Below are 14,328 nucleotides of genomic sequence, written 5' to 3'. Positions count from 1 at the left end.
TACTCAGAGATGTGAGGATCAAGGTTCAAAGCCAGTACAGGCAAGAAAGTCCCCATGAGACTCTTATCTCCAGTGAACTACCAAAAAAACCGGAAGTGGCTCTGTAGCTCAAAGTGGAAGAGCACTAGTCTTGAGCAGAAGCGCTCAGGGACAGCGCCCTGGCCCTAACTTGGCTCAGTTTCCTGGGAAGAGATGCCTGGGTTGCTGTGATCACCATTGCCTTTGCTGCTCTGTGGTTCCAGGCCTAGATGAAGAAGAGCTCTGAGCTTGTTAACTATGGCTGTCAGGACTCAATTTGCCCCTCTGGGACCACCCTGCTAGACGTACCCGGACTTTCCCGATCTCGTTCTTGTGGATGGAGATGTTGACTCCTAGGGTGGACACGGTGACCTGCTTGACATAGGACACGGAGGGGCTGCCCCGGTTCTCGTTCTTGGTGGTGATGGTGAAGGGCGTCAGGCCCTGGGCGCTGACCCCTGGGCAGAAGGTGGTTGCCAGGACATAGTCACAGGTGCCCTGGAAATCAAAGCTCCAGCCGTCGAAGGAATGGTAGTGAGGATCACCCCATAGCCAGCACGTGGAGTTGTAGTTGGGTACGCACACGCCCTGGCCGTTTTGGTCTTTGCATGTTTCTTGTGGCCGGCAGGTTACCCCATGGCATGGATCTGAGGGGAGTGGGGGGCAGAGAAGAGAAGGTGTTGATGGGCTGCCTACCCTAAGAATGGCTGTTAGCACTCAGGCATCGGTAGCACACACTTGTAATCCCAGCTACTCAGGAAGCTGAGATCTGCCAAGCCAGGCAGGAAAGTCTCTGAGACTCTTATCTCCAAGTAACAATCCAAAAGCCCAAAGTGGAGGTATAGCTCAACAGTAGAGCGTTAAACAAACAAACAAAAAACAACTCAGTGGCTGGGAAGGTGGCTCAGTGGTAGCGTGCTTGCCTTGCATGCATGAGGCCCTGGGTTCCATTCCTCAGCACCACATAAGCAGAAAAGGCCCGAAGTGGGGCTGTGGCTCAAGAGGTAGAGTGCTAGTCTTGAGCTGAAGAGCTGAAGAATAGCACCCATGCCCAGAGTTCAGGCTCCACACCGACAACAACAACAACTCAGGGACAGTGCCCAGGCCATGAGTTTAAGCCCTGGGACCTGCACAAGGAGGTCTGGGAGGAATAGCTGTTTGCCCACACCTGCGGCAATCTGTACCAGGACTACTGGCTCTGAAGGTTATGGAAGGCAAGACCCGATCCCAGGGCCCAAGACCACACCTGGGCAGTCCTTCAAGTTCTGACTGTATGATGGACTGGACACAATCCAGTATCACAGGTTCTCACAGCTGAGATCCAGGCCTTGAAGGGGGCCAAACTCAGAGCACTGGCATCGCTCAAGTCCCTGTCATCCACCCTGGGTCCCACAGGCCCAGTACCTTTAGTAACACAGCTCAGGACACCTCCGGAGGGCTCGCACACCTGGCCTGGCTTGCAGCTGTGGTCCTGGCACACCATACCCTCGCCAGCATGGCACACACACTTCTGCTGGCAGCCATTGAGGAGGACCGTCTGCTCTGGCTGTGGGGACAGAGGGCACAGTCATCTATGAGAGATGCAGAGGGGTCTGGCGGGCTGGCGCTCCGCAGGACAGTCCCTTGTCAGATATGAGTGCACAGTGTCGCTGTGGGCCTCGTCCCATTCACACACTCACTCCCTTGCACGCATTCACTCGCTCATGCATTGTGTAACATGCCCTGGGCAGCTGGGGTATCTGAACCCCAGAGTTGCACAGCAGAGAAGGCTGGAGAAATATGCCTGGGTTTGAGCTGGCTCTGCTATTTCCAAACTGCCCATCTTCTGGGTAAAATCACCTGACCTCTGCCTCCCCTTGGTTTCCTCATCTGTAAGTTGCAGATAATCCCGGTCCCGGATAAAGAAAGTAGAATGGAGTGGATATGTTTAAGTCCAGGTGGAGAAGGAGGAGGGGCAAAGGCCAAGGAAGACTGGGAAACTGCTGTGTGTGTGTGTGTGTGTGTGTGTGTGTGTGTGCGTGCACGTGCGTGCTTGAACTCAGGCCTCACATTCTCACTTGGCTTTTTTTTTGCACAAGGCTGGCTCTTTACCTCTCGAGCCACATCTCTGCTTCTTTTTGGTAGTTTAATGGGGATTAAAGTTTTAGGGAAGCTGGTGCCGGTGGCTCACACCTGTCATTCTAGTTACTCAGGAGGCTGAGATCCAAGGATTGTGGTTCAAAGCCAGCCCAGGCAGAAAAGTTTGTGAAACTCTTATTTCCAATTAATTATTCAAAAACCAGAAGTAGAGCTGTGGCTCAAAGTGGCAGAGCGCTAGCCTTGAGCCAAAAGAGCTCCCCAGGACCACCAACAACAAATAATCATAGAGACTTTTCTGCCCGAGTTGACTTTGAACCCTGATTCTCAGATCTGAGCCTCCCAAATATCTAGGATTACAGGCATGAGCCACCAGCTCCTGCAAGGTATATTTTCACCTGAGGAGTCAGGGAAGGGTTTAAAGATTCCAAACCCACAGACATATTTAGACGGGCCTTTCCTATGGCCCTGGGGAGGGTCATAGGATCACAGGAAGTACCAGTGGGAGCATGGGGGAAGCAAGATGGACCAAGACGAGGCCAGGCAAGGGGCAGATGGGAGCCATGTTCAGAAGGTGATGGGCGTTGAGGGCAGGGGTGTGTCTAGAACGAAGTCAGGCGCTCTGCCCTGGATGCGGAGGTTTCCTACCTTGTAGTAGGCCCCGTTGTGGTAACAGCCACACTCCTGGATGGGCACGCATGCTGTTCCGTTGTACAGGAAGCCGGAGTCACACTCACAGCCCTCTGCACAACCGCCTGGGCAGTGCGGGCTGGAGCTGATAGCCCAGCACCCCAGGGAGCAGGTGTCTGCGCAGAGCTCATAGTGGCTGTGAGGAGGGCACTTCATGGCTGTAAGAAAGGGGGTGCTGATGAGAACGCAGGGCATGCTTCAGGGCGTTGAGTCCACACCCTTTTTATTGTTGTTGTTGTCGGTCATGGGGCTTGAACTCTCGGGGCCTGGGTGCTATCCTTGAGCTCTTTTTGCTCATGACTAGTGCTTTACCACTTTGAGCCACAGCCTCACTTCCAGTTTTCTGGTGGTTCATTGGAGAGAAGAGTCTCACAGACTTTCCTGCCCAGGCTGGCATCGGACTGTGATCCTCAGATCTCAGCCTCCTGAGTAGCTAGGATGACAGGTGTGAGCCACCGGTGCCCAGCTTAAGTCTACACTCTCCTGTGCCTCGACCTCCCCTCTCCCCATCCCCTCGATGGATGCCCCCCTCTCCTCCCCACCCCGTGACTCACGACAGAAAGACTCCGTCCGCCAGGGTTCCACTTGACCTTCCATCGCCTGGCACGCGCTCACGTAAGCGTGGATGTGGTCACAGAGAATGCTCAGATTCCCACCGGCCTGGCAGAGATCGAACACACAGTCTTGCAGGGGACCCTGGGGATCAAGCAGCTGGTGGCAGGCAGCCAGCGGTCCCGTGGGCTTGGTGAGGAATCCACAGAACTCTTCGTTCTGGTACTGGCTCTCCAGCTCGGGGCTGCACTGGGCATTGCAGTCTTCTCCTGGTTTGCAATCGGGTACCGGCGCGCAAGGAGAGTCGGGAACTTTTTCTTCCCAGGAGTTACCAAACTCGTTGGGGTTGGCTGCTTGGGAGCCATCGGGCTTCTGCAGGTCATCCTTGGAGTCACCGTTGTAATCTCCACACAAGCCACACATCTGCTGGTAGTAGTTGCCTGGGATGGTGACCCTCACATTGTACATCAGGTCATAGGTCACCCGCAGACCAAAGTCGGTCTCTATCACCACATCGGAGCCATGCTGGTAGACATGGATCTGGCCCTCAGCCAACAGCACAGGCAAGTTCATGTCCACACCGTTCACCTGGGAGATAAAGGACAGCAAACGTGGTGGGGGTGGTCTGGCCTTCCAATGTCCCCTGTCTCATCTGCCCATGACCTCATCTCTCTTTTTCCTTTTTTTTTTGGGGGGGGGTCCGGTCGTGGGGCCTGAACTCTGGGCCTGGGTGCTGTCCCTCAGCTCTTCAGCTCAAGGCTAGCACTCTACCACTTGAGCCACAGCGCCACTTACAGCTTTTTTCTTTTTTGCTTATGTAGTGCTGAGGAATTGAACCCAGGGCCTCATGCATGCAAGGCAGGCGCTCTACCACTGAGCCACCTTCCCAGCCCGACCGTATCTCTCTTAACTTTAGTATATATATTTTTAGTGCTGGTCCTGAGGCTTGAAGTCAGGGCCTGGGTGCTGTCCCTGAGCAGTTTTTTTTTTTTTTGGTTGTTGTTCAAACCTAGTTCCCCACCCTTCTGAGCTCCAGCTCCACTTCCAGTTTTTTGGTGGTTCATTGGAGATAAGAGTTTTATGGACTTTCCTGCCCAGGCTGACATTGAACCATGATCCTCAGATCTCAGCCTCCTGAGTTGCTAGAATAATAGGTGTGAGCCACCTGCGCCCAGATGGTAGCCATATTTGTAAAAGATGTATAAATAGCCAGGCACAGGTGGCTCACACCTGCAGTCCTAGCTATTCAGGAGGCTGAGATCTGAGGATCTCAAACCCAGCCCAGGCAGGAAAATCCATGAGCTTCTTATCTCTAATCAACCCCCAGAAAACTGGAAGTGGCGCTGTGGCTGAAGTGGTAGAGTGCTTGCCTTGTGCTGAAGAGCTGAGGGACAGCGCCCAGACCCAGAGCTCAAGCCCCACGACCAACAAAAAAATAAATAAAATAAAAAAGTATAAATAGCTCCAATAATAGTATGATTAGCTGGATGCTGGTGGCTGACGCTTGTAATCCTAGCTACTCAGGAGGCTGAGATCTGAGGATTGAGGTTCAAAGCCAGCTTGGGCAGGGAAGTGTATGAGACTCTCATCTCCAATAAACTACTCAGAAAAAGCCAGCAGTGGTACTGTGGCTCAAGGGGTAGAGTGCTATCCTTGAGCATAAAGAAGCTCAGGGACAGTGCTCAGGCCCTGAGTTCATGCCCCAAGGCTGGCAAAAATATAATAATAATAATAATGCAGTGAGCCAGGTGCCAGTGACTCACACATACAATTCTAGCTACTCAGAAGGCTCACATGTGAGGATCACGGATCAAAGCCAGCCTGGGCAGGAAAGTCCATGAAACTCTTTTCTCCAACAAACAACCAAAAAGCTAGGGGGTGTGGTTCATGTGGTAGAGCACCAGTTAGCCTTGAGCAAAACAGAGTTAAAGGACAGTGGGGGCTGGGAGCTAATGCATGGCTTTTTTTTTAAGCACATCCCCCTTGGGGGGGTCTGTGTTCCCCTTTCCGATCCTCCCCCACCTGTGGTCCTCCCCACCAGGACCTCGCCCCTCCCCCTCCCCACTCACCGTGACCTTCCACTGTTGCTGCTCCAGCTTCAGGGTGTAATTGGCCACGATGACCGTGATGGCCTTGGTCACGCTCACTTTGCCATTGCCCCAGGCCTTGTTCTCCTGCAGGATGGTAAACTGAGGCAGGCCGGGCCGGTTCCCGCATGTCTGAGCCAGCACGTACACACAGGTGCCCATGAAGTCGAAGCGGTGGCCATCAAAGGTGGTGTAATGGGGGTCTCCTGACGCCTGGCACGTGGTGCTGCCCACAGCTACGCATCCCAGGACTCCATTGGACGGCTGGCAGGCCTCGTGGGGGCCGCAGGACGAGGGCTCACAGGACACCAGGCCGCCCTCTTGGCAGTGGCAGAGGGAATTGCACTCGGGGCCCGGGTAGAAGGTCTGGCCGGGTAGGTAGTACGCCCCCTCGTGGATGCAGCCGCAGGAGGACAGGGGCACGCAGGCCTCGCCGCTGAGTGCGTAGCCATCATCACACACGCAGCTCTCTTGGCATTCTGAGCCGCAGCCCCCTGACACGGGAAGGTCTCCACAGGACAACGGGCAGCCGTAGGAACACGGTTCGTAGTGGCTGTGGGGAGGGCAGCTCAGGGCTGTGGGGACAGGGGCCAGAGTCAGCCAGAATCCTTCAGCTGGGTGCTAGTGGCTCCCGCCTGTCATCCTAGCTACTCAAGAGGCTGGGATCCAGAGGATCGAGGTTCAGAGAGACAACTGTAGGAGATTCTTATCGCCAATGAGCTAGCCCAAAGCTGGAAGTGGAGGCGTGGCTCAAGTGGCTGATTGCCAGCCTGGAGGAGGAAAAGCCCACCTAAAGTGGAAGGCCCTGGACTGGGAAGGTAGCTCCGTGGTAGAGCGCTCGCCATGCATGCATGAGGCCCTGGGTTCGATTCCTCAGCACCACATAAGCAGAAAAACTAGAAGTGGTACTGTGGCTCAAGTGGTAGAGCACTTGCCTTGAGCTGAAGAGCTGAGGGACAGCACCCAGGCCCAGAGCTCAATCCCCACGACCGACCAAAAAGAAAAAAAAAAAGTGTAAGGCCCTAGCATTTAAAAATTATTGTAGTGAGCCGGGCGCTGGTGGCTCACGCCTGTAATCCTAGCTACTCAGGAGGCTGAGATCTGAGAATCGCGGTTCAAAGCCAGCCCGGGCAGGAAAGACCGTGAGACTCCTATCTCCAATAAACCACTAGAAAACCAGAAGTGGTGCTGTAGCTCAAGTGGTAGAGTGCTAGCCTTGAGCTGAAGAGCTGAGGGTCAGTCCCCAGGCCCAGAGTTCAAGCCCCACGACCAGATCCCCCCCAAAAAAATATTATAGTAGGGGCTGGGAATGTGGCTTAGTGGCAGAGTGTTTCCCTAGCATGCGTGAAACCCTAGGTTCCATTCGTCAGCACCACATAAACAGAAAAAGCCAGAAGAGGCGCTGTGGCTCAAGTGTTAGAATGCTAGCCTTGAGCAAAAGATGTTATGGGACAGTGCCCAGGCCCTGAGTTCAAGCCCCAGGACTGGCAAAAAAAAAAAGTTATTATAGTAGCTGGGCACCAGTGGCTCACACCTGTAATCCAAGTAACTCAGGAGGCTGAGATCTAAGGATCACGGTTCAAAGCCAGCCTGAGCAGGAAAAGTCCTAAGACTCTGATCTTCAATAAACCACCAGAAAACTGGAAGTGGCGCTATGGCTGAAGTGGTAAAGCACACTAGCCTTGAGCTGAAGAGCTCAGAGACAGCACCCAGGCCCTGAGTTCAAGTCCCACAACTGACAGAAATAATAATAATAGAATAAAAGTGATCAAAGTTATGGTAATGAATAATGGAAGGGCATGCTAGGTACTCACGACAAAGCTCCTCCGTCCTCCATGGGTACACAGTGGCCCCTGCAGCCTGGCACGCAGCGGCGTATGCGGCCAGGGCATCACACAACGGTCTGGACTGGCCCGGAAACAGGCAGCGGTCGTAGACACAGTCACGCAGGGCACCCTGGGGGTCCAGCTCGCTGTGACACTCCCGGAACGGCCCCTCGGGGTCAGCCAGGATCCCGCACTCCTTCTTATTCTGCAGCTGCTCGGCGATGAGCGAGCCCAGGTTGGGGCAGTCTCCCGGTTCCGTGGCTTCACAGCCCGGCCTGCTCTCCTCCTGCCAGCTGTTTCCGAAGGCCAGCGCGCTGGCAGCCTGGCCGCCACCTCGCAGGGCAAAGTCATCCTCTGGGTTGCCATTAAAGTTCCCGCAGAGCCCACAGAGGGCTTCGGCGTAACTGCTGGGCACTTTGGCGGTCACGTGGGCATCCCAGTTGTAGGTGACCGTCAGGCCAAAGTCTGTTCTCACCACGGCACGGTTTCCCTGGCGGAACACCTGCACTTTGCCGTTGGCTGCTTGGAAGGGCAGGTAGCGAAGGACGCCATCCACCTGGGCACAGATGCCAACTGGTCAGCGTATCCATAAGGCTGTGGCTCACCCCTGGCTCACTCGGCTCCAGCAATCCTCCCTCCCCTCTCCTCCACGGCCACCACCTTGCGATTCTCTTCAACACATTCTGCTTGGTCCTGCCTGCCTCAGGACCTTAGCACTTGCTGTGTCCTCTGCCTATCATCCCTCATCTTTCAAATGTAAAAGGGAAATTCAAGTCCCTAATTCCTGGTCTTCAAATCCTGCCTGGTTCTGTCTCCTCATTATTTGGCAGACCTTCAAACGTCCCAGACCTCAGGACCTTTGTCTGAAACACCAATGGCCATCGTGGCTGCTTTAGTTCCAGCTTTCAAGGCTCAGCCAAGCCCCAAGACTTACTGTACCCTGGGGTTGTAACATTTCCTCCCTCTTCTGCATCCCTAGTCTCCTCTCTAGCTAACACCATTCTGTTGCTCCTCATTCTTTAAACATTGAACCTTCCATCCAGGGTGCCAGTGCTCTCGCCTGTAATCCTAGCTACTCAGGAGGCTGAGATCTGAAGGTCTGGGTCAAAGCCAGCCTAGGATGGAAAGTCTATGAGACTCTTATCTCCAAATGAGCCACCAAAAAGCTGGTGTCATGCTTTATGCCTGGGCTGCTTGGGCAGTTTGGCCTGTGATCCTCCTGTTTTTGCTTAACCATCTCATGAAGCTGTGCACCACAGTGCCCAGTCATTGGGTTGAGATGAAGTCTTTCTAACACCCCACCTCATATCCCAGGACTGGCCTGGAGCCTGATCCCTCCATCGATGCTCCTCAGTAGCTAGGATTACAGGCTTGAACCACTCTGACCCACACTACTATCCCAGACTTTTTTCCCCCAGATCTTTTTTTTTCCCCTTTTGCCTGTCCTGGGGCTTGAACTCAGGGCCTGGGCACTTGTCCCTGAGCTTCTTTTGTTCAAGGCTAGCACTCTACCACTTGAGCCACAGTATCACTTCTGGCTTTAAGGAATGGAGCCCAGGGCTTCATGGATGCTAAGCAAGCACTCTACCACTAAGCCACATTCCTAGCCCACTTTGTTGTTGTTCTTGTTGTTATTGTTGATGTTGTTAATGATATTAATGATACTGGGACTTGAACTCAGGGTTTGGGGCACTCTCCCTTAACTTTTGTTGTTGTTGGTGGTGGTCATGGGGCTTGAACTCTGGCTGGGCGCTGTCCCTCAGCTCTTCAGCTCAAGGAGAGTGCTCTACCACTTGAGCCACAGCGCCACTTCCAGTTTTCTGGTGGTTTATTGGAGATAAGAGTCTCACAGACTTTCCTGCCCAGGCTGGCTTTGAACCGCGATCCTCAGATCTCAGCCTCCTGAGTAACTAGAATGACAGCTGTGAGTCACCAGTGCCTGGACCTTTGTTTTTGATCAAGGCTAGTGTTCTACCACTGGAGGCATAAACTCCATTTGTGGCTTTTGGGGGATTCATTGGAGATAAGCACCTCACAGACCTTCCTTCCTCAGGGCTGGCTTCGAACCTCCATCCTCAGCCAGTCCCCTGCCCACCTTGCATCACTCACCAGCACTTGACCTGGGTGCTCTCTGCGCACTTCCACAGTCACACCGTGGGCTTCCACCCGCACGGCCCGCGTGTAGCTCACGCTCTGGCTGCCTCGATGCTCATTCTCCACCAGCACCCGGAAGGCGGGCAGCGCCGCATTCTGCCCGCAGGCTCCCACCAGCAGGTAGGTACAGGTGCCCATGAAGTCAAAGCGCCGGCCATCGAAGCTGAGATAGTGTGGGTCCCCGGATGCCTCACAGCTGGCGAAGCTGTCCGGGTAGCAACCCTGGAGGCCGTTCTGGACGCGACAGCGCTCACCCGTGGGGCAGCCCTGCGTGTCCCGGCAGGTCACCTGCCCCGTGGCTCCATCGCAGGTGCAGCGACGCCGGCAGCGGTCATCTTCCCACACCTCCTCGCCCGCCACGAGTGGACGGCCCTGGAAGGTGCAGCCGCAGGAGGAGGCCGGCACGCAGGCCCCGCCGCTGGCCACGAAGCCCGGGAGGCACACACAGCCCTCCACGCAGGGCCGCTGGGAGCAGTTGGCCGGAGCCGCTTCGGAATTGCAGGAGGCCGGGCAGGCAGGGCTGCAGAGCTCGTAGCGGCTGTTGGCTGGGCAGCACAGGGCTGTGGGAATCAGGAGAGGTTGGATCAAGCTGGAGGAGAGGGCCTTGAGTTTCCCCCCCCCTCCCCAGGCTCTGCTCTGCTCACTATACAGTAGCCTTTTCTCCCTATCTGTCCAGACAGAAGAACCTCTAAAGAAGGAATCCTAGGTAGGGACTGTGGCGTAGTAGTTGAGTGCTTGTCTACCATGCATGAAGCCCTGGGTTCAATTCTTTGGTACGGCATACACAGAAAAAGCCAGAAGTGGTGCTGTGGCTCAAGTGGTAGAGTGCTAGCCTTGCGCAAAAGAAGCTCAAGGACAGTGCTCAGGCCCTGAGTTCAAGCCCCAGGACTGGCAAAAAATAAAAATAAAGGAATCCTATCAAGTCCTTCCTTTAATCTGCCTCCATCGCTCATTGGCCTCCTCTCTCTCACTCTACTCCATCTCCCTCAGACTTCTTCCTACCCCAGGGCCTTTGCAGTGGCTGTTCCCTCAGCCTGTATCACCTTTCCCTCATTGCAGCATGAGCTATATAGACTGTGGGAGTCTAGAAAGCCTGGCTTCAAGTCCCAGCTCTCCCCTGTGACCATGGGGCAACAGCTCGGCTCTCCATCCGCTCCGTGTCCCCATCAGTGCTGGGTGGTTGTGAGGGTTCACGGTTAGGGGCACTGCTGAATCCCCAGCTCCTAGGCCTAGCCCGGCCCTTGACAGATGACCAGGTGAGTTGAGAGTTGGATGAACACACTGGTGTCTCTTTGGTGCCAGATATAGAAGAGCCAGGATGGGGGAGGGGGCAGCATTAGTGCATGACAGAGACACAGCAACAATGCAGACAAATCCACCACAACCCCAGACCCTCCCCTGCTGGACCAGGAACTTTCTCTGCTGTCCTACAGTACCCTTTGGTGTCCCTCTTCCCGCTCCCAACTTCTCTGCTCGAGTCTCCTGTATGTATCCCCCAACTATAGGCTCGTGGTGGCAGAGCCGGGAAGGTGGGGGGAGTCATCATTATATCTTTCTTGGCACTCCCCAACATCAAGATGAAACCACAAGCCAGGCACTGGTGATTCAAGTCTGTCATCCTAGCTACTCAGGAGGCTGAGAGCTGAGGATCGCAGTTTGAGGCCAGCTAGAGGAAGAAAGTCACTAAGACTCTAATGAACCATCCCAAAGCCAGGGTGGGGTATAGCTCAAGTGGTAGAACCCTAGCCTTAAGGGGAAAATAAAGCCAAGCAAGAGCACAAGGACGTAAGTTCAAATCCTAGGACTGGCGCATGAGGGTTTTTTTGGTTTCCCCCCTACCATCCCACCACCATGCCCCTCCTCCCCCAAGGGGGGGGTCACTCACGGCAGTCTGCTTGCGGCCTCCAATTCCCAACCGAGATCCCCATCTCCACGCAGGCCTGGGCATAGGCGCTGAGCCCCCGGCACAGACTGAGCCGCTCTCCACCCGTCACGCACAAGTCGTACACGCAGTTCTCCAGGAAGGGCCGGGGGTCCAGGGACTCGTGGCAGGTGGCGAAGGGGCCTGAGGGCAGGGTGAGCATGCCACACAGCCGGTCCCCCTGGTAGTGCTGGGCCTGGCCCGTGGTGCAGGCCGGACAGCTGCCCTGACAGCCGTCATCACACAGATAGTCCCCGTCATCCAGCTTCCAGCTGTTGGCAAACTCCACGGGGTCGGGCGCCTGCGTCTCATCGGGCGTGAGGAAGTCATCGGCCGGGTCCCCGTTGTAATTGCCACACAGGCCGCACACCTGGCCTTGGAAGCGCTGGGGCAGGCTCAGGGTCAGCTGGCAGTCCCAGTTGTAGGTGACCACAAGCCCGAAGTCCAGCTCCACCACGCCCCGGGTGCCACTCTGGTACACACGCAGGCGACCCTGGTTCAGGGAGGCTGGCAGGCGCGAGCGCTGGTTGTCGATCTGCACACGGATGGGGGCGATCAGACACCTGTGTGAGTGTACCCCACTCTCCCCAGCCCAGCCTTGTACCTCTGCCCATCTACTTCTTCTGTTCCAACCACAGAAAAAGCTTTTTTTTTTGTCGGTTGTGGTGGGGCCTGAACTCTGGGCCTGGGCGCTGTCCCTCAGCTCTTCAGCTTAAGGCTAGCGCTCTACCACTGGAGCCACGGCGCCACTTCCAGCTTTTTCTGCTTATGTGGTGCTGAGGAATCGAACCCAGGGCCTCATGCATGCAAGGCAAGCACTGTACCACTGAGCCACCTTCCCAGCCCACTTTTTTTTTTTTGGTTGGTTGTGGGGCTTGAACTCAGGGCCTGCAGTGTTGTCCCTGAAGTTTTTGTTTGCTCTAACAATCTACCACTTAGAACCATAGAGCCACTTCTGGTTTTCTTTCTTTTCTTTTTTTTTTTTTTGTCAGTTGTGGACCCCGGGCGCTGTCCCCCAGCTTTTCAGCTGTAGACCAGCACTCTACCACCTGAGCCGCAGCCCCACTTCCCGCTTTTTCTGCTTATGTGGTGCTGAGGAATCGAACCCAGGGCCTCATGCATGCAAGGCAAGCGCTCTACCACTGAGCCACCTTCCCAGCCCCCCACTTCGGTTTTCTTGGTGGTTCATTGGAGATAAGAGTCTCCTGGCCTTACCTGCCCCAAGCTGGCTTCGAACCTCAATCCTCAGACCTCAGCCTCATCAGTAGCTAGGATAACAGGTGTGAGCCACCAGCACTCAACTCCTACTGGCTTTGTTTCTCCCTTTGACCCTTGCTTTTAACATTTGTAGAAGCTGGGGCTGGGAAGGTGGCTCAGCGGTAGAGCGCTTGCCTTGCATGCCTGAGGCACTGGGTTCGATTCTTCAGCACCACATAAGCAAAAAGAAAAAAGCCGGAAGTGGTGCTGTGGCTCAAGTGCTAGAGTGCTAGCTTTGAGCTGAAGAGCTGAGGGACAGCGCCCAGGCCCAGAGTTCAGGCCCCACGACTGGACCCAAAAAATAAAAAATAAAAAATAAATTGTAGAAGCTGATTTGGTGAAGGAAAGATTCAGATACTGCTAGGTGCCAGGGGCTCATGCCTGCCAGCCTAGCTACTCAGGAGGCTGAGATCTGAGGATCACAGTTCAAAGCCAGCCCAGGCAGGAAAGTCCAGAAGACTCTTATCTCTAGTTAACCACCAGAAAACTGCAAGTGGCATTGTGGCTCAAATGGTAGAGCACTGGCCTTGAGCTGAAGAGCTCAGGGACAACACCCAGGCCCAGAGTTCAAGTCCCACAACCAAAAATAAAAAAAAAAAGAAGAACAAGTTTCAGATAGTGAGTCTCCATTTGGGCTTCTCACTGAGGAGCTCATACCTCTGGGTGAAGCTGTGGCTCTTTCTCCTGCTTCAGACCAACAGCTCTGCCATCTGAAACCCCAACCCCTTCCAGGGGACACTCACCCTGGCGAACCCATTTTCCCCTCGGACCAGGGACACCGAGTGGCTGTAGGCATGCACAGTGACCAGGCCCACGTAGGAGACCTGGCGGCTGCTTCGGTGTTCGTTCTTGGCTTCCACGCTGAAGGCTGGCAGGGTGGAGTCGGAGCCACACAGCTCAGCCATGGTGTAGGAGCAGGTACCCATCATGTCATAGCGACGGCCATCGAAGGTGGTGTAGTGCGGGTCGCCCTGGGCGCGGCACACAGCTGTTGGCTCGGTGGGGCAGGAGGCCTTCCCGCCTGCCATCTGGCAGCGCTGCCCAGCTGCGCAGTGCACGCCCTTGCAGGACGGCTCTGCTGGGGGCAGCACAACTGAAGAGGGAAAAAAGTGTTCAGAAAAAGCATAAAGGGGCTGGGAAGGTGGCTTAGTGGTAGAGTGCTTGCCTAGCATGCAGGAAGTCCTGGGTTCGAGTCCTCAGTTCCACATACACAGAAAAAGCCGGAAGTAGTGCTGTGGCTCAAGTGGTAGAGAACTAGCCTTGAGCAAAAGAAGAAGCTAAGGCACAGCTCCTAGGCCCTGAGTTCAAGCCCCAGGACTGGTTAAAAAAAAAAAAGTCCATGAGCCATGTGGCTCATGCCCAGCTACTCAAGAGGCTGAGATCTGAGGATCAAGGTTCAAAGCCCAGTCCAGGTAGGAAAGTCAGTGAGACTCTTATCATCAATGAGCCACCAAAAAGAAAAAAAGAAGCTACAAGTAGAGCTGTGGCTCAAGTAGTAGAGTACTAGCCTTGAGCAAAAAGGCTGAGGGAAATAGCCCTTCCTGGTCAGATGTCCTCTCAAAAATTCCTCAGTTCTGGGGCTGGGAAGGTGGCTCAGTGGTAGAGTGCTTGCTTGCATGCATGAGGCCCTGGGTTCGATTCCTCAGGACCACATAAGCAGAAAAAGCCGGAAGTGGCGCTGTGGCTCAAGTGGTAGAGTGCTAGCTTTGAGCTGAAGAGCTGAGGGACAGCGCCCAGGCCCAGAGTT

At 54.9% G+C, this 14,328-nt stretch overlaps 1 protein-coding gene across 1 annotated transcript in view; it reads right to left on the bottom strand.

The window, feature by feature from the left end:
- Fcgbp (Fc fragment of IgG binding protein) overlaps positions 1–14,328 on the bottom strand; it is a 31,195-nt gene that overhangs the window by 15,227 nt on the left and 1,640 nt on the right. The window contains exons 2-10 of the mRNA XM_013036112.1: positions 13,325–13,674; positions 11,289–11,859; positions 9,359–9,963; positions 7,238–7,805; positions 5,406–5,998; positions 3,339–3,924; positions 2,743–2,942; positions 1,423–1,564; positions 328–665 (exon numbers count right to left, since the gene is read on the bottom strand). Coding sequence (XP_012891566.1) covers positions 328–665; positions 1,423–1,564; positions 2,743–2,942; positions 3,339–3,924; positions 5,406–5,998; positions 7,238–7,805; positions 9,359–9,963; positions 11,289–11,859; positions 13,325–13,674 — 3,953 coding nt within the window. The remainder of the gene's footprint in view (positions 1–327; positions 666–1,422; positions 1,565–2,742; positions 2,943–3,338; positions 3,925–5,405; positions 5,999–7,237; positions 7,806–9,358; positions 9,964–11,288; positions 11,860–13,324; positions 13,675–14,328) is intronic.

The sequence above is a fragment of the Dipodomys ordii genome, unplaced genomic scaffold, assembly GCF_000151885.1.
Source record: "Dipodomys ordii isolate 6190 unplaced genomic scaffold, Dord_2.0 Scaffold249, whole genome shotgun sequence".
NCBI lineage: Eukaryota > Metazoa > Chordata > Mammalia > Rodentia > Heteromyidae > Dipodomys > Dipodomys ordii.
The sequence above is the reverse complement of the archived record's forward strand: the minus strand, read 5'-3'. Positions and strand labels throughout refer to the sequence as shown.